The 26,886-nt window shown below is 38.9% G+C and overlaps 1 protein-coding gene across 3 annotated transcripts in view; it reads right to left on the reverse strand.

Annotated features, from left to right (window-relative positions):
• The window catches only part of CNTN1 (contactin 1), a 392,308-nt gene that overhangs the window by 159,541 nt on the left and 205,881 nt on the right, over nucleotides 1-26,886 (reverse strand). For all 3 annotated transcript variants that reach the window (XM_075551884.1, XM_075551883.1, XM_075551882.1), the window contains exons 3-4: nucleotides 8,817-8,951; nucleotides 6,546-6,581 (exon numbers count right to left, since the gene is read on the reverse strand). In XM_075551884.1, coding sequence (XP_075407999.1) covers nucleotides 6,546-6,581; nucleotides 8,817-8,877 — 97 coding nt within the window. In that variant the 5' untranslated portion in view covers nucleotides 8,878-8,951. The remainder of the gene's footprint in view (nucleotides 1-6,545; nucleotides 6,582-8,816; nucleotides 8,952-26,886) is intronic.

Consider the following 26,886-nt stretch of genomic DNA (forward strand, 5'->3'; position numbering starts at 1 on the left):
TATTATGAATGGAGATTTGATGCAATTATGCATATAAAACATAAACCATTGATCTCTGCTGGATTGGATTTTGTGTTTCCATTTACATCATTAAGATAAAAATTCCACAAACAGAGCCATCTCAAGGATTAGGGTTTGATAAACAATAGGCATTTGCTGTATTTTGTTTAGTCAATGGTATCATTCTAAACTTGGGTATAGTGATTAAAAAAATGAACACAAGATCTATGTTAGACTTTATTGCAAAAAAAAAAACCAAACACTTTTAAATGAATTTCAGGTCTGTGAGGTGAGAGGCCATTCTTTGGCCTTCTTAGAGAGAACCGTTCAAATCACCCAGAGCCCTGATAGCACAGTGGCTAACTGACAGACTGGTGTTCAAACCCACTAGTCCTCCTTCAGTAAAACTATGTGGCAGTCTACTTCCTTAACGTCTCGGATGAGTGGGAAACGCTGTGGGACAGTTCTGCTCGATCCTACAAGTTGCTGTGAATCAAACAGATCAGTTTGGGGAGATTTTGTTGTTGTTGCCAAGTCTGTACATGTCTCTTTTAATAATGGGGACTATTATGTGCTGACCTCTAACTTCGTAACATTTGAACTCATTTCAAGAGGCTCACTGGTGCATTCCATAAAATACTGCATGCATCATTGCACTTTACGTGTAGAAATGGGCACTCATGATCTGATTAGCAACTGCTTTGATAACGCCCTCTGGCAGTGTGATTAGCAGAATAGTCATAATCCCAAATGCTCAATTCAATTTACAATTTAATTAGCTCCAATGAAAGGACTAACTTCGCCAGGCTATTGAGTTACGCTCATTCATAATTACCTCTGACTATGTCAGAGATGGATTCACATCAGCATACATCTTTGTAGAGATGTACACACCTTAATTAAAAGCTTGCCTTAAATATTTATATTGTTAGTATTTTTAATTTTGAAGTTATTTGTAAATTTTGGTCAGGTTTATTTAAAAAACTGAGGATATGTTTTAATTAGTTTCTTTATTTGGATCAGATGTATTTAAAATAAGTTTATTTTTGCTAGAACAAGTGGCATATCTTTTACTGAGAACAACGGGGACAAATCGAATGATAGGCAATCCATCTAAATTGTGAATTGAACTAATGTTAATAGGCTAAACTGGATAATCAAGTGCCCCATACTGTTTCTCTTATCAATGAGAAATACTTTTCATAAACTAAATACATACATTTCCTAGAATTTCACTATAATTTGTTCTTTATAGAAACATACATTGAAATATTTGGGGATAAAATATATTCATCTAATTTTGACAAATTATTCATTGTATTTCATGTTGAAAAGACATTGAAGATATTTCTGCAGAACTACATCTACTTCACATAATATTAATGGTCTGGCAAACATTATTTTCTAACTTTGTATTTCTTGTTCTAAAATTTTTAGACATGAATAAAACAATGCATTCCATTAGATGATTTAGCATATACCCTATAGATTTTATTCTGTGAACACATTTAGGTCTTTGAGAAATAATTGATGGAGCTCCTGATTTGTGCCAAAGGTTAAATGTTGTACTACTAATTAAAATTTTGGTGTTTATCATCCCTTTGGGAGACATTCAAGTCATGTAAATGTTCTATTCTATACACATAGGAGTTTCATGAGTCAGAATTGACATGACAGCAACAACAAAGCATAAATTACCCAAAGTAAGCATTCATATTATATTCCCATGTTCAGAGAAGCTTCTGACTGCAGACTCTGTAAACGTCTATGAGAGAGCATCTGAGATCATCACCCTGTTAGCTGGGGCACTCCGGATAAAGGACAATGAAAGGCTCACAGAGGGCTCAGCCAAGATCCACTAACCAGGGGGGTGAGGGGGGGACAGGCTCACACGAAAGAAGTACAGCCTTCTTGCAGGCCTGTTCTAGTTATAAAAATAATTACGTGCCAAATTTTGATTGATGCTCTAGAAGTTTTATAGGGTTTAAGATGAAAACAGACAGGTTTTATATAAAAAATATTTAAAACTAAGGTTATGTGTAAATGCATGTTCTGTCTCGTCATTTGGTAGAATTTTTTAAAGAGCAGCTGCAGAATTTCAGATGACTTTAGCTAAGAGGGGACTTAGCACTCATGTCACTCTTTCGCTTGCTCTGCTCTTGATGTAAATCCAGATATTTTCTACCACCCAAGGACTAGTATTAATCAGTAATTAAACTCTGACAGTCACTTAAGAAGATGTATAGGAAACAAATGTATGAGGATTTACAGTCAAATTTATAGCTATAAATAATAGACCAAAGTTGAATTTTATAGTAGTTTTTATATTTTTCAATTTAATAATAAATGCAATCAGTCAATTGCATTATCTGAAATTGATTTCTAGTCTGACTGTGGAGATAGTTCATTGTAATCTTATTATTCCATTTTATTTCAGAATTTTGAAAGTATAATTACTACTACCTGAAAGTTATTCTTTATGCATTTAATATCCCTTTTGAAGCAATTCTATTTCATTTTGAAGAATATATCACCTCAATCTGTCGGTTATGAAAACATAATTTTACATAACTATGTTGTAAGAAGAGTCAGTAAAAAGCAATATTGACAAAATTGAAGAGTGTAGTATGGAATTGCCATGAGTCAAAATGAATTCAATGGAAGAGGATCTCGTGTTAAAATATGGGGCATGGGTTGGAGAGTTGGCAAGCTCTTTTAACATCCAGTAAAATCTAAATGATGTAAATAGGTATTTAAATTGTCTCAAAGCATGCTTTTCCATATTGTATAGCCTTTTCGTTTCCTGGGCAATCTTTGAACACAAACAAGGGAGCAAGAATCTTTAGGGGTTAGGCTTTGGCACTCAAATGCCCCGGTCTTTCAGAATCTCAACTAATATGGCATATAGTGCTAATGTGCCATAACTAAAATACAAAGTAATGAATTGTTCTCCCAAACAAGTAGAAATCCAGTTCTTTTAAAAAGGGTCTGGTTAGCAGAAAGTTTGCAAAATGCATTGTCACCAAGTTAATTCTGATTCCTAGTGACTCCATCAAGCAAAGTACAGCTGGCCCACAGAGTTTTCAGGGCTGTAATCTTTAAGGAAGGTGGCCACATCTTTCCCCCATAGAGGTAGTCTTAGGACCACCAACCTTTAGCGGTGTACTTAAGCCCCTAGCAGAAAACCGAACCAAACCAACTCACTGCCATTGAGTCACTATTGACCCATGGCAACCCTATAGGATAGGTAGGGTCTAATTGTCCTTGTAAGTTTCTGAGAAGAAAACAGTGTCTAGGAGTAGAGAGCCCTGTCTTTCTCCGGGGGAACCACAGGTGGTTCTGAACTGCACACCTTGCAGTTCCCAGGCCAAGGCAGAACCATTATGCCACCCTAGCAGAAAGGATAAACAGACTGGATTTTCTTTTGCTTAATTAAATTTTCCCAAAGAAGTGTAACACATCTCTTGATAATAGCCACTTCCTTAGCTTTGCTCCACTTCTTCAGCCTCTAGACACCTACAATACACTGGACCCTCCCTAAGGTGTAGTATGCCATCATTGGTGGGCTTACTTTGACAATCTAGTCCAATTCACGAGCCTTAGATCTAATTCAAGTCATGAAGCTACAGGTGAGCATGCTATGAAATGGTGATAAGGCAGTGTCACTGAACTGTAACAGGGACAGGAAAGTATGTTGAAAATAATACTAAAAATTGATCTCAGTCTAATGGGAAAAATTCTGAAAAACTTGGGTTTCAATACTGTGGAGGCATGGGGAATTCCACGACTTCCCTCCCCACCCCAGTAACATGATTGCCTCCCACAACTTCAACCTTTATGAAGTTAAATCTCTGAACTAAATAATACCCAACACTATCATTTCACAATTTTAAAATGAACACTACAACTGAAAACCAACTACCCTCTAGTTCAGGAGTTCTTAACCTTCCTAATTCCGTGACCCTTTAATGCAGTTCCTCATGTTGTGGTGACCCCCCCAACCATAACATTATTTTCATTTCTATTTCATAACTGTTATGAATCGGGGAACCCCTGTGAAAGGGTTGTCCAACCTCCAAAGGTGTCACAACCCACACGTTGAGAACCGCTGATCTAAATGTAAAATCTGCAGATTGTTTTACATGCTAACATTTATAAAACAGACATTATACTGCTATTTCATTTCCTTTCTTTTTCACACAAAATGAGGAATTAAAAAGATGTTTATTGCTGTTGCAGGTTAGCCTAAGCAAATGGTCCTGAAATAGCTTCAATTTGTTTTGTTCTGTTTTATTTTATTTTTCCTTCACATATGGTTAAAACAGACCAACAGTGGGGGAAAAAAGAACTGAAATAAATATTTACTCTCAAATAATGTACTCATAAAAGCGGAACATTGCAGGTTGACTGTTGGAATGGTAGGTGTCTCAAGCTCACGGAAAAGCCCCTCAGAAGAAACACCTGGTAATTTACTTCTGATAGATTAGCCATTGAACCCCGTATGACGTACATGGGGTGCCTTGAAATATGCACTAACTGGATAGCGATGAGTAATAACAAATAAAACAAAAGTGAGTCATTGCTATTGAGTCCACTCCGCTCATAAGGACCCTGTAGGGCAGGGGAGAGCTGTCCTGGTGGGTTCTCAAGGCTGTAATTCCTGACAGGTGTAGAAAGCCTCATCTTTCCTCTTTGGTACAGTTGGTGGTTTCAAGCTGTGAACCTTGGGGTTAGCAGCCCAATGTACAACAACTACACCACCAGGGCTGTTATTGGTTTGAAACAACTAGTTATATTCATTCATACCAGCTGCCCACTTGGTATTACTAGTCATGGATTTACATTGAAATGGGTCAACACAAATAAGGTTTTCTTTCTTTCTTTTTTTTACCCTCCTCAGGTAACTACCAGCTGCTGCCTGTGAGCTTGGGAAAATTTTTCAAGTTTTACAACTTCCCATCCCCAGAGAATCATAGTACTGATTACTTAGGATAATATACGATCGCTAGCATAAACACTATGTTCTTTTCCATGTAAAAGCATTCACAATATTAATTATTTAAAGCTAAAAATAAACTTTAATTCACCATTTCCTAGATTTGCTTGACCATCAAATTTTTTTTAAAACGTATTTCCTGCTAACTTCTTGTTAACGACATTTCCCCCCTAATATGTTGTGAAACACTGGCTTAAGCACAGCCCACATTTCTCTACATCTGTTTTTTTTATTTGTGCTCCTTCTTCTATCTGGAATTAATACCATTTATAACATCTGAAATACTTCAAGGTTCCTTTGCCTACTTTTAAAATATTTCTGTAATTGCTTAAAAAACAAACTATACTCAATGCTGATTCATCGTAACCCACTGTGGGTTTCCGAGATGGTAACTGCTTCCGGGAGAAGAAAGCCCAGTCTTTCTCCTTCAGAGAGGCAGGTGGTTTCAAACTGCCGACCATGAGGATTACAGGCTAATATACAACCATTACACCACCAGAGCTTCTTAATTCTTTCAAGTGTCCATTAAATATTTTTCTTATAAAAAAAGTATTGCTACTTATTTATTTCACCTTTGAAATCAAGTGGTATCTTAGTGATCTTTTTATAGCCCATGTTATAGCAATTCTCAGCCCACAGGGTGAACCAGAAATGAATTAGGTGGAATTTAAACTAATTTTTTCCTCTTAAAAACAGCATCCATTCATAAGTAGAAATTTTTTCTAACTCAATCTGGCATGGAAATTCTTGATTGAGCAAGCAGGTGGTAGCACTGATTTCTCAGTGCTTCCTCCGAGTTTCCCATTATCTTACTGCTCTGAAGTGGCGTCTATTGACCAACAAGCTTTTATGTTCATTGAGCACCTCCCAGGCCTGTCACTGTGCTTACCCTTCACGTTCCTCCTTTAGCCATCCAACAGTCTCGTGATTTTGACATATTACAAAGTGGATGCCCATAGAACCTGAATGATTGACTGGTCTTATTTTAAACTGTGTGCTTTCTAGTGTACCAGGATACCTCTATTTCTGGTAAAAATTGGCAGCAGTATCTAAGCTCTCTGAATTATTAATGATATTCAAAGCAACTCAGTAAAAATGTAACATTTTTGAACACCTAATTGAACTGAATCTTAGGCACTAAATTCATTAACTTCAATTATCTCTCTTGTGGTAAAACTAGAGTCTTTCAGAATAAATGAGCAGCTTTCAATATTTAAAATGTTGCTCCAGAATTTAATAGTATAATATTGCTAAAGAGCATTTAAGAAAAACAAAAACAAGTCAAATTTAATAAAGACTTTTTATAGGCTATAGTTCTTTAATAGGATATTTATTTGCAATGTGTGCATTTATTTGTCTTGTCAAGTAAATAAACATGTTGCTCTATAATCTCATAGGTGATATCTTTACCAAATTTCCAAGAGATTACAGACAAAGCGTTTATATTTACAGACTTTAATTTAGAGACTTCATTGTAAAGCAGAGATAGACTATTATTGACTCAGAAAAACTGAAACTACTTTGAAGATTTACCTGCACCTCAACTTACCTCCGTGACCATAATACCTCCTGTGCCATGTGAACTCTGAAAAGAAGAGAAAACATTGGTTTTATTTCAAGCCGCTCTTCGAGTCACTAGTTGGCCAAAATCAGATTTCTGACTCTTTACTAGTGATATCACCACATCTTCACAGATAACTTTTCATTTTATACTTGTAGCACTGAAACGTATAATCAACAGGCAACATGAATTTTCATCACTAAAAAGATTATTGTTCTTAATAGAAATATTTAGCCTAAATACTATCATTAAAATTATGTTATATTTACATTGTCTCATGCCATTTGTTCACAAATAATATGCCTAAATAAATAACATTTGTGCCCATATAACACACATAGGAGTGGGTTGCAGTTTGAAAACTCATGTCCAGTGCCTTCTATTTTTGTAAAATATAGAAACTATATTTTTAATGCAGTTATGCCATTAAATTGCTTTTATTATATATTTATCAACATCATCATATATATTTTGATACAAATATATATTATCATGTTGATGTTATTAAAATTATCATTATATTGTTATCTTGAGGTGAAGTCCTACAGTGAGTGCAATAAAGTTTACTCCCCCTTGAAAATATTAATTTTTAAAGTTAATAAGCAATAAGTATTACAATTAACTGTTCATCACAACCTTTGTTAAAGTGATCAGTGAGGGTTGGTATATAAAAGGATAAAATTCAACTATCTCTTGTATATAATAGAAACTCAGCAATTTTAGTTGAGTTGAAGTCATATAAGCAGTTATCAAAAATACCGATTTTTAGAAATGCTGTTGTATGATAAAAATATATATAATCGACATCTACTAATAGAAAATAGCTAATTCTTCACACTATTAAAATATATAAATATTATTCTTGTTTACCCTAAGATAGAACACTCTCATGTTTTTTATAGTAATCAGTTTTACTGTACGTGTTGCATGGTGTTTGTGACATTGACTACATTCATTGGTGGATGACTCATAGTATTAAGATATGTGCGGAATCTCCTCCCAAAGCTCTCAAGAGTGACTGAATTTTAAAACTATTTTGAATTCAGTTGCTAAACACAATTGGTATTCAAAATTAAATTATATTAACTTACCATTCAACATATTTCATTAAAAACAAAGGTAGCAAATCCCTAGATACCATCACTGTGATTTTACTATGACTTATGTGCTCGAGGTTATCTATTGCGTTATGTGATGGTATTTGATAGAAGCTGTTGCACATCCCTTACAATCCCATGTTCATTATGATCAAGCTGGTCATTGAAAATTGGTCCCAATGAGAGCACTTAATCTCAAGAAAATGATCACTGCTATAAACCAATGATGCCTCATCCCCCAAGGTTGACTTTTAAACATTCATCAGCATACCAATGTCTCAGAATAAATTTTTTAAAAATATTGATTGAAAAGTAAAAAAATTAAAAGAAAACAGGCCAACAGTTCTTTTAAAAATATTTTATTAAATACTTTTATTGGAGGCTCATATATCTCTCATCACAATCCATACATTCATCCAGTGTGTCAAGTACATTTGCACATATGCTGCCATCATCATTTTTAAAGCATTCTCTTCCCATTTAAGCCCCTGATATCAGCTCCCCATTTCTTCCCCCTCTCTCCCCTGCCCGCACTCCCTCAAGAACCCTTGATAAATCAGAGATTATTATTTTAATATCTTACAATGTCTTCCTTGCCCCTCACCCACTTTTCCATTGTTCATCCCCCTTGGAGGGGGTTTGTTATAGGTTGATCTGTGTGATCAATTTTCCCCATTCTCCCCCAACCTTCCCATAATCCTCCTGGTATCACTACTCCCTTTGTTGGCCCTGACAGGTTTATCTATCCTGGATTCCCTGTGTTTGGGGCTCTTGGCTGTAGCAGTGTGTGTGTTCTGGTCTAATCTGATTTGTAAGGTGGAATTGAGCTCATGATATTTGGGGGAAGGAAGCACCAAAGAACTGGAGGAAAGTTATGTGTTTCATCGGTGCTATGCTGCACCCTGACTGGCTCATCTCTTCCCTGTGACCCCTCTGTGAAGGGATGTTCAATTGTCTATAGATGGGCATTGGGTCTCCACTCCATGCCCTCCCCCCATTCACGTTTTATATGATTTTGCAACATTTTTATACATTCACTTACTTGTCTAATTTAGGTATCATAAGAAATATTAATTCTAATGTCATATACCAGGCTTAATGAAATAAACATACCAGTTATATTTGCTTAATTTATGGAGATGATGCAAAATGTATTTCTTACCTGCTAGACACGTTGCAAAAGATATCATCACAAGGTGACTGACCAGCAACCACATTTTCATCTTGTGTGAAATAAATGTTAGGCTCCAATTTCAGATGAGCTTCAGGTTTATGGCAGTTGGATACTAGGAAATACCTGCATTAAAAAGGGAAGGGGAAGGGGGTGGGAAGAAGGAAGAAGGAAGAGGAAAGGAGAAATAAAGGAGGGGGGAGGAGGAAATAAAAGAGAAATGCACATTTTTCATCATTTGGGGTCAAGAATAGTATTGATTCTATTCTATTTTATATATCTTTTCTATAGAATATGGTAAATTTATTTTTAAAACCTACAAATACCTTCAGAGCCCAGGTCGCTTAGTGGTTATGCGTTGTGCACCCTTTGGGCTGCTAATTGCAAGGTCAGCAGTTCAAATCCACCAGCCGATACAAGGGAAATAGACAGGGCAGGGCTTTGTACTCCCATAAAGAGTTACAGTCTGGGAAACTCACAGGGACAGTTCTACCATGTCATACAGTGTCACTATAAGGCAGTGTCGACTCGTGGCAGTGAGTTAGGTTTGGTTTAATAACATCATTAAGTGACCTAAACAAAATGTTATCAACTTCAAAATAGGTTCTGAAGTGAACAGTCAATTAATTGCAAAAAGATTAGGGTGGAATGCAACTCCATATGCAGGCCACAGCCCTGACAAAATTGAAAGGAACTTTCCATGAGGGTATAGCCTCATGGACAAGTTTTATTTTGTTTTGCTTTGTTTTTGCTGGTTCTGGATCCAGAATCTGGCTCCTTGACCTCTGATTCTTTGGAATCTGGCTCCTTGACCTCTGGTTCATTGAGCTGCCATATTGCCTGCTGATTCTAGGAGCCATCTGTAGTCTCCCATCTGACCTGTCTTCCAGCCAGATAACCTTGAATTCACCTTCCTCTGATGCCACCAGTCTGTGTTGTTCTTGCTGATCTGGGGTTCATCTCCTCCCGAAGCTATGGGAGTTAGGACCCACAGGCTTGGAATCTACCTAGACAGGGACTGCATTTACCTGTTTCCACAAGTGTGTGCACCATTGTCTTGATTTTATGTTGTATTCTCTCTCTCTCTCTCTCTCTCTCTCTCTCTCTCTCACACACACACACACACACACACACACACACACACAATTTTTGCTTATCTAGAGAAGTCAGCCTAACACACCAAACCCTTCTTATGATTGTAACACCATGATCATACATGGCCCAGGGAATTTAAGTGTATGGACACAAAAGGAGTTTTAATTTGAAAAGACATTAAAATGTTTTGAAAGAATATAAAGCAACAGAACAATCCCATGACAACCTTGAGTGTAAGCATAAGTTAAGATAGAGTTTGAAAGCAATTCTGAAACTGAGATAACCACATATTTAATATTTACCATGTAAATATAACTGAGCATTATTTTAAACTGCAAAAGGAAACTGTAACTGATTGCTTGCATTATACTGACAGGCTCAATACAAATGAGGAATTCCTATTGTTTTTTCAGTTGTGATAGATGTTGAGGCACCTGGTGGTGTCGTGGTTTCGTGCTGGGCTGCAATCCACGCAGTTGCCGACTCAAAACCAAAACAGCTCTCAGGGAGGAAAAGTAGCTCTCTACTGAAAACAGTTGCAGTCCTGGACACCCAAGGGGGTCGCCATGAGTCAGCATTGACATGACGGCTTGGTTTGGGGTTTTGTAGAGGCTAGACAACATACAGACTGGTAATGAATGTACCAAAATAAGCTGATTTTATCTTTTTTTGTATAGAGTATTCTATTGTTAATAAAATAATCTAGAAAAGAGCTTAGCTGAATTCTTGGAGAAAGCACAGATGAAATAGGTCAAATTAGTCACAGGCACTATTTAGAATGTCTTTATTATTGATGGAGATATGCAACAGATCAATTTTTAAACACCAGCATTACTTTTTGACCAATTTCTTTATTTTGGAAATTTGAGGGGACTTCAAAAATGCATGTAAAAATTGAATTCAAAGATAATGGAATTTCTCTATGAACTTTTGGAGCCCCTTCATATGTCAAAGGTGACAGAAAGCCATGTGTCTGGATCAGTATTTCCCGCACCCCGTTAGGTAGGATGCTGGAAGGATCCGGAGGGTGTGTGTGTGCGGGTGTGTGTGTGTGTGTGTGTGTGTGTGTGTGTGTGTGTGTTAAAACACCAGGTACCTACACTTCGTCCTAGATTATGGGCTAGAGTATAAAGGTTTTCATTGCAATGGGAAACAGCACATGTTCTCCTCAGAAGAGGGGTGCAGGCCAAATAAGTCTGGGAACCTGTGATCTAGAGCAGCGCTAGGCAGACTGCAGGTCTCGGGCCATATATTGGTCTTTGGGTATGTTCCTGCAGCTCTTAAGCAAAATTTTTAAAAATCGGATATTATTCAGTTAATGATAATTTCATTTGTTTGTGAAAATACATGTATGGCTCTCAATGTTAAGATGTCGTGAGGGACAGGATTGACTCTTCAGTCTCAAAAGTTTGTCGGCCCCCAAGACTCTAGACTATATGAAATCATGTCCTTCATGTGGCAAGAAATGAAGGGGACGATCACTAAACGGATGCTAGCTTTCATTTCAATCAAGTGTTCTATCTTCAATATCTAAGACTTAAGTGAAAACTATTGAAATCTGTACACAATGTGCATTTGGGTATTTATGATTATCTTGTAATGACTCTATGTTACACTAATCAGAATGATGTCCTTTGCTGACAGAGGCAGGTAGAAGAAGCAAGCAGATAAATTATGACCAAACTGGTATGTCACAAATCAATTACTTTTTAAATGATTATTTTGATAATATATGTGAAAATACTTCAAAAGAATCATATACATTTTAATGAAATTAATCATGGAATTTTGATCAGTTATAATTTATCTATAAATAGGTTGTTGTAATTTGAGCATTTGAAATGATTCTTAAAGGAATCCTTGTGGTACCCAGGTTAAATGCTTGCTGGCTCACCAATTAGTGGTTGGAAGTCAATAGCCAATCCATGGGTGAGAGCAGGAAGTGCACTTCAGTGCAATATGTGAAAAAAAAAAAAAGATTACAACCTTGAAAACTCGATCAGGTTCTACTCTCTCGTGTAGGGTCGTCATGCGATGACTAAAGGAGACCTAAGTGATTCTTACAGGATAGGAGAAACAAATAAGATCTCATTTAATTCTTGCTCAACCACTATTTATTCTGGTACTTTGGGCAAGGTACTCAACCTCTTTGGCCCTAACTTCCTGCCAGTACATAATCTGGAAAGAATGCCCATCATCTAAGACTATATTTGTAAAACCTCAACTCAGTATTATTAAATCGCTTCTGAATCCTACTGACTACAAGACAGCATGTCACAGGACAGAGTGGACTGCTCTTTAGAGTTTCAAAGCGTAGTAATGGCATGAGGGTATTACTTGACTTCTATCTTCACAGAGCCGAAGGAGAATTAAACTTAGCATCAGCCCAAGGCTGACTCCTCTAAAGTGTAGGTCAGACATCCTTTTGTCCTCCAACTTTCCCTGCCAATTCCAGCAACAATTGCTCCCACTTGAAACACTTTCTGTTTCTCTGCTGTGGTCCATGATTCATCACAATGATACACGTAACTCACAGATTATACTCACAATTGCTGTATTATCAGGAGTGTTAACATATTACAGTTCCGGATCAGAAATGAACAGAATATGGTCCTTTGACCCGGCGTACCTCTAGTCGGTCATGGCCACAGGCACACATCCCTCTGGTCCTGAACTCTCAGCCCCATGGACCCTTGGTTTCTGTCCTGCTCCGACCATGTTACAAGGCTGTTTTAGCACCATCAGTAAATGCCCTCAAAGCACGCGACTCCACCATAAGCCTCAGCTCTAGTTCCAATGACCAGCAGCAAACCTAGCTTCCTCAGTTACATGCCTGGGCCTCATCACTCGGCAAGCAAGCCTCCTGCCAACAAGCCTGTCCGGAGGAACTCAGCTTTATTTGCTACATGGACCTGGAAACCCACTGCTCTGTCTCAAGTGGTTGCTCATCTATTGCCACCACTCCTCCAGTATGATAGTTCGGTGCCCCAGATTGAGTGAGTCTGCACACAGCAATCTCAGGGTCCAAAGGACACACTCCACTCTTGCTTCTCAATGCTAGTGACATTTCCCAGTTCCTCAGCTTCTGAGATAGCTCATGTAAAACCTAGTGGAATAGAAACATTGGCCAATCTCCATGTTAGAGTTTCATACACCATATGTATCTCTTTTTGTCCAGCTGCTTCATGGGAATTCAAAAGACTATGCCTAGAAGAGCTGTATCAAATAATTCACTGCACCACACTAGGACTGTAAATCAGTATGGAATCAGACAGCCTCATCTTTCTTCCATGGAGCTGCTGGTGGGTTTGAACCACCAATCTTGCAGTTAGAAACCTAGTTCCTAATCTACAGTGCTACCAGAGTCCTATTTTTTAAGGGTTGCATAAAATTATGTATGTGAAATAATTACTAAGCAAGAATTCCATAGATAATCATTTAATATTAATAGTGACCACAGGCCTGTCAGGCCTGTCAGTACGAGAGATGGCTCTTGTCCGTTGATGTGTTTCTAATGCCTGGCTCATAGTGATCACTCAAAGCATATTTATGGGATGAGTGGAGGATATCCTTAACTATATTCAAGAGCACCTGCTACAAATAATCTGAACTTAAACTTTAATTCCTAAAGATAAAGATAGGTAATAAAGAAAGCCTCTTCTTGAGGGTAGCCTGGGTCTCTGTTAGGTATTACTCATTTTTGCTTATAAATATATTGTAGAAGAGGATGTTCTAAATAGCAGGATTTTAAATACATACTTAATTTGTGTATTGTTGGAAGTACCCATCTTTTGGTGTGAATTTATACACTAATCAGGAAAAAAAATTCTTGTTATGTTGAGCTTCTCTAAATTCTATCTTCCCTTCACCTTTTGTATTTCCTTTGCCTTCAAACAGCTGCCTGTTTCATAGCCACCACCTTGGTAGCCTGTCCTTTATTTCTGTTCATGGATTTCTTGTCATTTGGCTATCAACGCATCCTTTGCATCTTGTTTACACATCTGTTTTCTGCTGGTCACTTGTTCTATTGTGTCACGAGTTATCCCATCATTTCTGAGTAGAGAGGAGAGCAAGGCTGCGCCTGTGCCTCCTGATGGGAAAGATTCTGCTTGTACTAGTGCTGTCTTGGGACACAGCACTCAGTAATTCATAGCCAGCCCCCATGTCCCTCCCCGGTGGGTCTCAAAGTGTTGCGCCAAATGACACAGCCGAGGAAGAAAACAAGCTACTGTAACAACGGTGCATCAGTTAGAGGAACAGACTCTTTACTTCTCATGGAGTGAAATATTAGAGTAACCAGAAAGACGCCTGAGCCCAGGCTCCTCTCCCACAGGCTGTGCTGCGCTAGCCAGCTCCCCGAGCTGGACAACTTTCAGAGAGAGGCCTGAGCTTGCACTCTCAGCCAGGGTCTTTCTCCGGTATTACTGCATTCCAGAGCCCGGCACATCTCTACTAACTAGCAAGTCCCTGGTATGCCTTGGCTTTATATTAACTTCTCAGAGAATTCAAGTTATTTCCAATAGCATCCATTATTAAATCATACATTATTAATTCATACAAAAAGAAACAACAAAATTCACAATACGGTAAATTAAGGTGGTATACTCTCTTACTTATTTCTTTTATTTTCACCCTTATTTTTCTCCCTACCATCCCCTGTTTCCTATAGACAAAGCCTGAATTATCATTTCAGACTTGGGTGTTATCTCTAGAGATACAGTTTTCTGCTGTGCAGACAGCAGCCGGCTCGGTCCCGGTTTGCTGTGAACAAACAGCCCAGATGCATTATTCAAAAACGTCTCAAAACACCGCAACGGACATTAGCCACTAACAATTATTTTAACACTATATACTACTGCTACATAAATTAAAAGGCGTTTCATCAAGACAAACATTTCTTCTCTGCATTTTCAATTGCATTCTTGGAGAGAGGGAAAGAGAGAGAAAAGAGACTTGGGGTGCATCAGGCATAAAAAATCATGCACCTTTATCCTCAAAACAGTCCATGAAAGGTCATGTTAAAAATCATTCAATAAATAGAAATGTGTGTAACATTTGAATGTTGATCATTTTCACTCTGGTCCGGTTCTGAAGAATATTTATTTTTAAAATTCTGTATCTGGGAAATGATTAAAGCAAGGTCCTTAGAATTCCAAACCCAAACCATATTCACTGCCATCAAATCACTTCCACCTTATAGCCAGCTTGGAGGATAGGCTAAAATTGTCCCGGTCACTCTCCAATGACTATAACTCTTCACAGGAGCAGAAAGCCACATCTTTCTCCCATGGAGCCGCCTGTAGATTTGAACAGCTGATCTTGTGGTGACCAGCTCAACATTTCACTACTTGCAATAGGAACAGAGATATAATTTCAAAGAACAATGTCTTTTTTATAATTCAGAACAGAAGGCATTCATCCCTGTGATTCAATAGGAACTTCCACCTTTGACGCTCAAGTCATTTAATCTTCCTGCTGTGCCACTTTTCCAGTCTGTAAAATGACATCCACACTCCTGCTTGAGAGAGTGGTCATAAGGATTAACTGACGTAGGTGTATGAATGTGTGTGTGGAAGTGGAAGCCTCACCACGTATGGATACAGCATTAATTGAACCATGAACGATACAGGAATGAAATTAATAATGGCAAATTTCTAGAAACAAAATCACTTTGGAGTGTTTAAAAATGTTCGTCTTTAGAAAGGCCACTGTTAGGACAACATTGTAATGATCCAGTTTATTTTCAGATTATTAAATCCAATGTAACCATACATAATGTGATTCCCGCTAGCTGAGTAATCGAATATTTCGGATGTTATTCTTCCCCAGTCTCACACTGACCTCTGTAAATTCAATTGTTATTGCTGCTGCTGCTGAACATTTTTTGGCTTTGCTTGGCAGTCATTAACTGCATCTGAAAAGCTTACCACTGTGAGCGAATGCATTGCACAAACATTTCTCAAGCTTTTAATGCCCTGAGCCTAAGAATAATAGAACACAAGCAAAGAAAACACCCACTTTTCTGGAAATTCTGATATGTTTCTCTGTCGGCATAGGCGACGCCTATGTTGCTCACCTAGCAGGTGAGCTCACTTAGCAAGATTCGCTGCAGATTGCGGCACTTTCAGCCCCGGAAACAGCCTGACACTTGATTGTGTGTGAAGAATACATGCCAAGAAGACGAGCGACATGACACATTTCCAAACATTTCAATACATATAATTTCTGCAGTGTGACATGCAAGGAATCAGAGGCTGCAGAGGGAGGGAAACAAAACCAGGAGGCTTTGGGAAGACAGGGATGTAAACTGAGAGCTCAGAGCACAGCCTGCATTGTAAAGAACAACCACTCATATTTGTAGTTAATTGGATTTGCAGTCGATTTAATCACTCATTTATTTTTAAAAGGATACAGTGCATGCAGAGTGACTTGGGAGGACTGGAAATAATTTGTGATATTTACAGCACCTATTTTCCACATGCTAATTTAAGCTCACAAGATCACCCTGCTTTCCACCTGATGCAGCCATACTTAGTTTCAGAAAACCATCGCTTTTAGAGAGTCTTGGAGAGAGACACTCCTAAAAAGACATCATCCCACGTTTCATGAGTGTGCGTGCTGATGCTAAGCTAGCTAGCTAGCTTTGGGATGGAACTGAGAAGGTGGCGATGCTTAACCATCTTTTTGCTTAAACTGCCAAGTTGGAGGTGATGAAAAATAAAGCTCATAATAATGAACAAATTAGGCAAAATTATTTCTTGATGGCTTGCAATTCCAAAAATTTCTAATTCAATGAACAAAGGACGTTCCGTTTTCCTCAAGCTAGCAAAAGGTAAAACTCAAAACATTTATTTATAGGGTGACACTCAAAACTTTCCACCCCGGTAATTTTATAACTAAGCCACAGTTGAATTCACGAGAGAAAAGGCTACTTTTCTGCTGGGACTAATAATTTGTTGCAATGGGCACCCGGAGCTCACAGACAATCCAGTGACCAGGTGGGTTAGGTCAGTTCAGAAGCCCTGGTGGGGTGGTGATTAGAGAAGGCTGCAGGCAGGAGCTGGAATTCACCAGCCCCTCCTCCTCAGGAGAAAAATTGGGCTTTCTACTCCTGTAAAGTGACAGAAACTCACAGGATCCTTGGCTGAGTCGGCATCGACTCGATAGCTGTGAGGCTGTTTGTTTCTTTGTTGCTTATTAGGTAAGTTAAAAAGCCTCTGTTGATATAGTGGGTTCTTGGTGGCTGGGCAGCTCACTGCAAGGGCAGCAGTTCAAAACCATCAGCCACTAGGGAGAAAGTGAGGCTTTCTATTCCTTTAAAGAAAAATGGTCTCCAACATGCATAGGCGATGTTCTAACCTGTCCTATAGGGTCACTATGTTTCAGAATTGACTTAATGGAAGGAAGTTTGGGGTGTCATTGACTCCCAATTAAGGGTGTTCTTAGGAGAGTTGATGGGTTACCACCTGCCAGGATCGGTAAACAGTGATGGCAGAGCCCCTGGCCCATGGTAACCCCTCTCCTCAACCTGCAGCACCCCCAACCCTCTTCAGCTCTCAGGCTCTCAGCCAGGTGGTCTTTTTGGCTGCTGCCTCCTGTACCAGGAAGGCCACCTGAAGCTCTGCCTCCCAGCCCCCTAGTTTCAATACTGCTCTTCTCATTGCCGCGGCCTCTGGTGCCGCTGGTCTTTTTGGCCTTGGCAGTCTTGAGCATGCGCCACTTACAACGGTCTTGGTTTTTCTCTGTCTGCCTGCGATGCTCCTTACAGCAGAGCAATGACCTTGATGGAGGTGTGGTTTTCTCTCCTTCAGTAGATCATATCCCCAAACACTGGGAGGAGCTTCGTCCGCTCCAGGACCAGTCGGCTGTGGCTGCTGCCGCCCGGAGGCAGAGGCAGAAAGAGGGGGGCAGCGCGGGGAGGCTGTGGCTGGAGGAGAGGGGTGCCCAGGGGGCTGGAACACGGGCGTGGCCGTTGGTCCTGGCGCTCCTGCCTGCGTCCCCGCCGCCCGCTGCTCTTTCCACGGACCGAGCCGCTGGAGTCCACTCTTCACCTCCCCTCCCTGGAGTCGCTGCTACAAATATGACAGCCGCTGTAGGCGACAACCAAACAATTCGGATCCCGGATGAGATTGGCTCCCCCTCGCTCTCCCTGGGCCAGTGCACAGCAAGGCGGGCAGCCCGCGGACCCTTAGCACTCCCCGACCCCCACGAGGAGGACCCCCACCTCCACGAGGGGGTTCTGAAGAACAGTACCCCAGCCACAGCCAGCCAGTCCCCATGGACCCATGGTGGACATGGCAGCGGACCAGCAACCCTGGGGAGGGAGAGGCCCAGGGGAGCTTGGAAGGAACAGGGGCTGCGTGGACTCCCTCAGTTAAGTCCCTTTAAGACCCTGCCTCAGAGAGAGAGGAGGAAGAGAGCCATTTCTTTTTCCATGTTATTTTGGCTTAAAAATTATTTTTATTTTTTTCCCACTGAGCAGAAATCTGATTTTATTACTTTTTTCATAATTACTTAAAAATCATTTTATTGGGGGCCCGTACAACTCTTATCACAGTCCATACATCCATCCATTGTGTCAAGTACATTTAAACATTTGTTGCCAACATCATTCTCAAAACATTTGCTTTCTACTTGAACCCTTGGTTTCAGCTCCTCATTTTCCCCTCCCTCCTCGACATCCCCTTCCACCTGAACCCTTGATAATTTATAAATTATTATTATTTTGTCATGTCTTATATTGTCCAATGTCTCTATTCACCCACTTTTCTGTTGTCCATTCCCCAGGGAGGAGGTTATATGTAGATCCTTGTAATCAGTTCCCCATTTCTACCTCACCTTCCCTCCACCCTCCTGGTATCGCCACTCTCAGCATTGGTCCTGAAAGGATCATCCACCCTGCAGTCCCTGTGTTTCCAGTTCCTGTCTGTACCAGTATACATCCTCTCGTCTATCCAGATTTATAAGGTAGAATTGGGATCATGATAGTGGCGGTAGGGGGTGGGGAGGAAGCATTTAATAACAAGAGGGAAGTTGTAAGTTTAATCATTGCTACACTGCAGCTGACTGGCTCATCATGACCTGCCTGCAACCCTTCTGTAAGGGGATGTTCAGTTGACTACAGATGGGCTTTGGGCCTCCACTCTACACTCCTCATTTACAATAAGATTTTTTTGTTCTTGGATGCCTGATCCCTTTGATACCTCATGATCGCACAGCTGGTGTGCTTCTTCCATGTGGGCTTTGTTGCTTCTGAACTAGATGTTTATCAAGCTTTAAGACCCAGATGCCAGATCTTTTGATCACCAGGCACCATTAGCTTTCTTCACTCTGTTTGCTTATGCACAGATTTGTCTTCAGCGATTGTGTTGGGAAGGAAGGTGAACATCATGGAATGCCAATTTACTAGGCTGGATAAACAATCCGGAGGCGAAAACAACGGGACCAATGGTTTTGGGGGGGCATGGGAGAGGGGGAAGTGGGGAAAAGGAAGTGGTGTTAACAAACCCAGGGACAAAGGAACAACAAGTGATCCAAAATTGGTGGTGAGGAGGGTGTAAGAGGCCTGGTAGGGATTGATCAAGGGCAATGTAGCTGAGAGGAATTACTGAAACCCAAATGAAGGCTGAGCATGATAGTGGGACAAGAGGAAAGTAAAAGGAAATAGAGGAAAGAACTAGAAGGCAAAGGGCATTTATAGAGGTCTAAATACAGGCATGTACATATGTTAATATATTTATATATGACAATAGGGAAATATATTTATTTGCATATATTTTTATTTATATAGGTTTAGTATTAAGGTAGAAGATGGATATTGGGCCTCCACTCAAGCACTGCTCCCTCAATGCAAGAACACTTTGTTCTATTTTTGCTTTGTGTATTGCTGTTGTTTATATTACATATCACAATAGAGGAAAGATTTTCCTTCTGATTCAAGGCAAAAAATGGCATCGTGGCTTTTGTTGCAAATGAATGGAATATCATCGGCTCGACCAGAATGCGAATGAGGCCACGCCTTCTCTGAAGGTTACCAATGATTATATTTTTGAAAGCACTGTGATGAGTGTACTTATTATGCAACTTTATTTACTTGACTTTTTAATATGAAATTGTGCAGATATTTGCAGTTGGCAATTGGTACTTACATGGGAGGTGGGCCTCTCTTTATTTTGCCTTGGTGCTTTGGAAATGCCACAAAAATTGGAATATATAATTCTCATCTACACTTTTTGAGTTGAATTCAGTCAGGTATCCAAAATGTGGAGTAGAGGATCCGTGACCTTATCTTGACTCTTATTTTGTGCTAGATTTCCTTTCTACACTTCTGCAAGTATTAGCCATGGATGCTCCTTTTACAAGACCCTGGACTCGTGACTAAATTCTAAACTATCTGGTACAGCTGACTTGGACTCTGCCCGCCCTCCAGATACCCTTGTTCAAGCACACATTAGTTGTGTTTCCAAACTGTCATGTACAAGGTATATGAAACAATACTTTTCACTTAAGTTATACTTCTTTATTTCAGGGAATTTTTTTATGGATATTTTTGAGCCATTTAAACATGATTTAAGGCAATGTTCTTGCTCAAACTGACCGTATTTACTTAACACATGAAATCTACCCAGAAATTCTGGCAGTAGAAATTTTGTAACTTGGCAGTGGGCAGAGATAAATATTGTAGGGATGTTTTTTGTCTGAATTAGTGAATTAAATATAGAGGTAGAAATTGTGGTACAATATTAAATATATAAACAATTTCTATTAGCTAGCAATTTGTTAAAGTATGCGTTTCTCCAAGCCTTCAATGCAAAGGCAGAGTTGAAAATTATATGAAGTTTGTTCACTTTATTACTTTATACTAATTCTAAATAATCTTAGGGGCTTCTGTCACTTAAATGATACTGTGTCTTGGTCTTTCAAATGAGAGTTGACTTTGAATGAAGTTGTTTGTTATACAGAAAAGATGCATGTATACACTGACATCCCCCCATACTTGTTTTGTGTTCCTTGTTTATTTACTGTGACTGGAAATTACTTATTATATTTTATTTTTGCCCACATTTTCATCATAAAGAACTGATCAATGTGTAAATGCATGATTTGAACCATGGTCGACCTATAATTGTCATTGTACAATATTTTAGAAAACATAACCCTACTAGTTTCCAAATATCAACCAACAAAGAGGGGTGAGTCTGGGACTGCACTGTGTATCAGATAGATGCATGGCCATCTATCATTTCTCCCAGATGGAAAGTTTCCTATCCTAATAAGGAGGCAAAGCTCACTAGAAATACAGCTGCACTGTGTATTGCAGTGATTTTTTTCATATCTGAAAATGTATTGTTTAAAATTTTGAGTAAGATTTTAAAAAAATAAATGGCAAAGATTTAAAAAGCAGTGTGCCTTGGTTCACATCCTCTAATAAGGTCATCTCATATCTCATGTCTCATGTACTTGGGACATGTTATCAGGAGGGACCAGTCCCTGGAAAAGGACATCATGCTTAGTAAAGTAGAAGGCAGTGGAAAGAGGAGGGCACTCCACAAGCCGCACAGCGGTTGCAACAATGGACTAAAACCATTGGGAGCGGGGTACAGAACCAGGCGTGTTTCCTTCTGTTGAACCTAGGGTCACCAGGAGTCAGAACTAACTCCATGGCACCTCACACTAAAGGCAAGATTCAATCCCACCCCAATCCTCTCCATTAGCGTAGCAGAACACTTCCTCCAATATGGGGCCGCAGCCACAAGCATAGAGTTCAGAATTATAGTACATAATGCAAGGAATTATAGCAGAAGGCTTATAAATTGACTATATATCATTAGCTTAATTGGTAAAGAATATCTGCCTTGAGCATGCTATGATGCTCTCTCTCTCTCTCTCTCTCTCCCTCTCTCTCTCTCTCTCTCTCTTTAATGATGTATAGTCTACAAATATAGAGGGCATTAGAATAGATCCAGGGAGTACATTAAAAAAACTTTATGTCATTCACAAAAATGACACAAGTGCTCCTCTGACTTTGATGGTACATAGAATTTCCATTACAAGGTTTTACAGAGGGACATAAAAGGACAACAATTTGATGACACAGAAGAGGAGAAGAAAAAAAAACAAGGGAGGTGCTGTCAGTCATTCAAACAGATAAGTTTGAAAAATGTTTCCAAGAATGGGATCACAGATTTGACAAATGTATTAAGTGTAATTGGGAGTACTTTGAAGGTGATAATGCTGTCTTGTAAAAAGTGTACATACATAGCTTTTGGGGGAAAAAGTCTGGGATTTTGGGGTACCCGGGCAAAAAGTCTGGGATTTTGGGGTACCCCCATGTACGTTTTGCTTTAGACATTCTCAACAACAAGAAAACGTGATTTAAAAAAACATTGCAAATATTAACCTCTGTATTATTTCATCTGATCATGGGTGAGTCTCTGATTTTTAAGAGATTCGACTGCATTCTAGGGATCCTTTAGATTGCTGGAAGACATCTCGCTGGTATGAGAAATGAAGTATGAATCCAGTATCCTAGTTGGATTTAAATTCATATCTATTGTGTAATTTGAAAAAGATACATAGAATCTGTCCTTGACCTTGATCATTTTGTATATTTGCTAATCAACTTACTATTCAAAACACTCAAGTTAAAAAACACAAAAACAAAAACCACTTTGTTAGTCCAGGTAGAATAGAGAAACAAATCCATAGAAACCCATATGTGTATAAGAGTTTTATATAAGGGCAATTGTACATTTAGAAAGCATCCAACCCAATCCAGTCCAAGCCCATATGCTTGATATTAGCCTATATGTCCGATTCCAATCTATAAAGTCCTCTTCAGAACCATGAAACACATGCAATGACACTAAATTCAGGACACTCTCAGGTCCGTGGGTAGAAAGCCTTTGGATCCATTGGCATTGTAAGCATCTCAGTGCTGGCAGGGATCTCTATGTGGCTTCCACAGCTTCAGAGTTGTGGTTGCATCAGGGAAGATCCATGTGGCTTCTCCAGCTCAGGGCACTAGTGTAGTTCCAGGTATCTTGTCAGCCACAATGTCACCCAGAGAGTGAGCCATGAGAGAGAGTCTCTCTTCGCTCCAAGAAGGAAGACTGGATTTCCCAGAATTCTCCGGAAAAAAACAAACACACACAGAGGCTTCATTGGCTAGGATCTGATTGCATATTAGAGTCCACCCTTGACTCTTAATCCTCTCAACTCTCCAATTGACACCAGTTTATGTAACTACTACTACCATTAAGTCAGTGTTTCCCAAAATGTGAGTCATCATCCACCTATATAAAATGACTTTAAATTGTGCTTGTTAATAAAGCAGATTCCTGACACACAAAAAAAAACAACAACAAAAACTCAAGAACAAATTAGGTACTAGAATAACCCGTGTCTGCTTTTTAATCAAACTTCCTAAATAAATTGTAGGCATGTAGAGTGCAAGAAGTACTGGGGTAAAAAATAAATGAAGTCCTGGGGTAAGTAAATTAAGTGAATGTCAGTATTTCCACCATCTGAATCTATAGGTAGATTGGTGTATTCAAATATGTTATTAGCTCATTAGACTATCTCTTCCACCAGTGCACTTCAAAAATCAAGAGATGCCATTTAATAGCATACCTCTTAAAAATATGCTTGTACTGTACTTTTGGATGTGTGGTATTTTTTTGGAATATCTTAATTTTTCTATGTGTATATATCAGTTATTTCACCCTATAATAATGAGCTTCATTTCCCTTTAAGTTTTGAATTGAGTATTAATCAATTACTAATGGTTCTTAAGCTGACATAAATTCAAAAGTGGACACATCATTCCATATCATCTATATAAAATGATAGATCAAAGGTACAGATTATTCAAAAACTAAAATATAAAGAAAAGGAATTCTCTAATTCCTTAAAATAAACTTTTAATTAATTCTCTCTAGATACAAATAATTATTTATGACTAAGTCTAAATATCAATCAACAGTCACTTGATTATGCAATTATAAGTCTCCATAAACATTAGAAATAGAGGCAAATTCTCCTATGTCTCATACATTTGCCTAAGAAAGCAGAGCAGCAGGAGATGTGATACCTTTTTATTAGATAGGGGCATCTCCACAGGGATGAAAGGAATCTCATTATTAAAAACTTCACTGAGCTTATTTTTTTGGTAGGTGTGTACAGTAACATAGTGTTGGGCCTGAGATAAACTGAGCTAATAAGTAGTTACCGTATGTACTCTAGTATAAGCCGAGTTTATTTCAGCACATTTTTAATGCACTTTTTGTGGTAAAATATCAGCCTCTGCTGATATTCGGGTCGGCTTATACTCGAGTATATATGGTATGTCCTTCCTGACACCTTTGCTAATTGATTTTAATCTATTCACCCTTCAGGCATTTCAATATAGTTCTATTACATACAGGAAGCTTTCCCTCATTTTATATGAGATTAGTTCACTTCTGGGAATATAAGGGTATGCCCGACTGTGCTTTTAACTTCACTTGCCCGAGTGTAGTTCACACAGCTAAGAGAGCTGGATGACTGCGCTAAAATGCACTCAATGATACCTACTCTGTGAGTCGGAGCTAAAATCCAAAGTAGGCTTTGATAAGGCTAGGACAGTGAAAAATTGAAATGAAACATGCCAGCAAGACAGTACTTCTAAACCTCCTTTTTGGCGTGTTCTCAGCGAGAAGCACAAAAGGACTAGAGTTCTGAAGAAGCGGCACCAGATCACAGCGCCCACTCGATTTACACTGGGGGCCTTCAAACGCCCCCGGGCCACACTCATCCCTTGGAATGCCTTTAGTCTCCGTGCAGCTGCGTGTTTAATAAAAAGGCTTCATCCCGACTACCACTCTGCCCTCTGAGGCAAATTTCTGAGAAAGTAGAGCATTTACTTCTACATCTATTAGCTAGGAGGATCTGTATATGTTTGAAGGCACACTCAAGTGTTTGTTGATGGATATTTAGACCTGAGAGGAGAAAATAATTACTTGAATTTAGAGAGAATTAATGAAAATTATTATAAGAAATTACAAAATCCCCTTTCTTTACATTTCAGTTATTGCATATTGGAGCTATGATTTTATATGGGTGAGATGAAGGGACATGTCCACTCTCTACCAGATGTCAACTAAAGGACTATTAGCAACTAATGCTTGATGCAAGTTTTAATTCAATGGAATAAAGCTCTTTGCAACCCAACACCAAGTTGTTGATGTATATCTGCAACCCAGATGGCGTGAAGCCGTCGTGAAGTAGGAAGCTGCCCTAATCATCTGCTCTGATAGGGAAGCATTTAAAGAGCTTGAAAGATAGGCCCTCCGTAACCATAGCACAAAGATGACATATTACGCTAGTATTTTCTTAGAGCACTTCTCATTCGGAACTCAGCAACTGTGGAAGAAACCAAAAATCCAACAGTTGACATTGATAACCCCGGAGTTTGACGGTGCTTCCATTTATCTTGCTCCAACCTTCCACTGAGAGGATGTTCCTGCTTTGCTCAACTCCCTTGGGTTCTCAGAATTTGATTGCCCGTTTTGACCTTTTGCTTGGCCTATTGCTACTTCTTCCTGCTCAAATGCATCTCATTGTCAAATCCAGAACAATGATTTGCTTTTCAGTAGTCAAGGAGTAGACTCATGCAAATTGCTTCAATTTGTATGCCATGTGCGGTATAGAAAAGGGAATGGTGTAATCTTCCATGTTCACGGGCTTGTACTCTAGAACATCCCTCACCTAATAGGTATCTTTGATTTATTAATATTTATGATACTACTGCACAATGTCTAGACTTGGCAGATCCTTCATGAATATTTATGGCATACATGAATGAATAATGAAAACTTACCATTCACCAACCTTTATCTGATTATTTTGTATATACTGTTCAGAGAAAATGAAACAAAGTTCTTGGTATGGGAACAGATGTCTAAATGATTAAATGATGCAAGCATTCATTGTGGTCCTCTTGTCTGATTCCACAGTGACTTCTTGCTAACCCTTAAATTATTATTTGCATGTTAAATTATTTTTTATTTGTCTTGAAAATTAAACTCCTTGCATGACTTTAGAGAAGGATACGCCAAGCTATACAGATCATGAGGAAATTTTTGTGATTAACCAGAACATTTACATCTAAATCTCCTAAATCTTCGATTTCATTTTGTTAAGTGACTATTCACTCCTTATTGATATTTAAGTAACTATGAAAATTTTAAACTAGAATATTCCTATTTCATATTTATGGATTCCACTATTCCTCCCAGTAGCTACATTGTGCTTTCAGCTCAATCAGGTTTTTGCTTATTCACGTTCCACTTGTTTTCATTTTTGTTTAGATTTCATTTATTTTGATTAATGGGCCTTAGATTTCTTGGAAGGAGACTTTGTAATGATTTACATTCTGCTGAATCAAAGTGACTTGGCTTTCAACTTTCCAGCAGAAATACAAAGCAGCGTGTGTTGCCCTTAATATTTCTTTTTAAATATGTTACATAACAAGATGTTGGCAAATTGCCTCACAGCAAAGTCAGCAAAAAAGTTACCAAGTTTCAGGTTGCAAATCTCTTGCCCGCACAGGGGTAGAATTACATTTAAGGAACTATGAGTGCATAATTGTTGGATGAATTATGTGCCGAAATCTGATTAACATTCCTACCAAACCCAGTATCTTGACAGAATCAGGGTTTTCTAGGAGCCCGCGGGCGCCATGGGGCCAGCGTCCGGGCTCTTCAATGCACCACGGGCTGTTTATATTCTTAATATACAAACCCGACAAGTGTGGAATAATAAAGATACTCTTGATCGAGTTTGTCTTTAAAATGCCGACAAGCATGCCCGTTTCCTGAGGGCTCTGTTACTTATTGTTGACACCTCTATTTCTTGGGAGGGAGATCATTTTGTTTACTGCAATTAACATTTTTATTGAAGTATCGTTTCCGTGTTGATCAGCCAT

Source organism: Tenrec ecaudatus, chromosome 6 (assembly GCF_050624435.1).
Source record: "Tenrec ecaudatus isolate mTenEca1 chromosome 6, mTenEca1.hap1, whole genome shotgun sequence".
Lineage (NCBI taxonomy): Eukaryota > Metazoa > Chordata > Mammalia > Afrosoricida > Tenrecidae > Tenrec > Tenrec ecaudatus.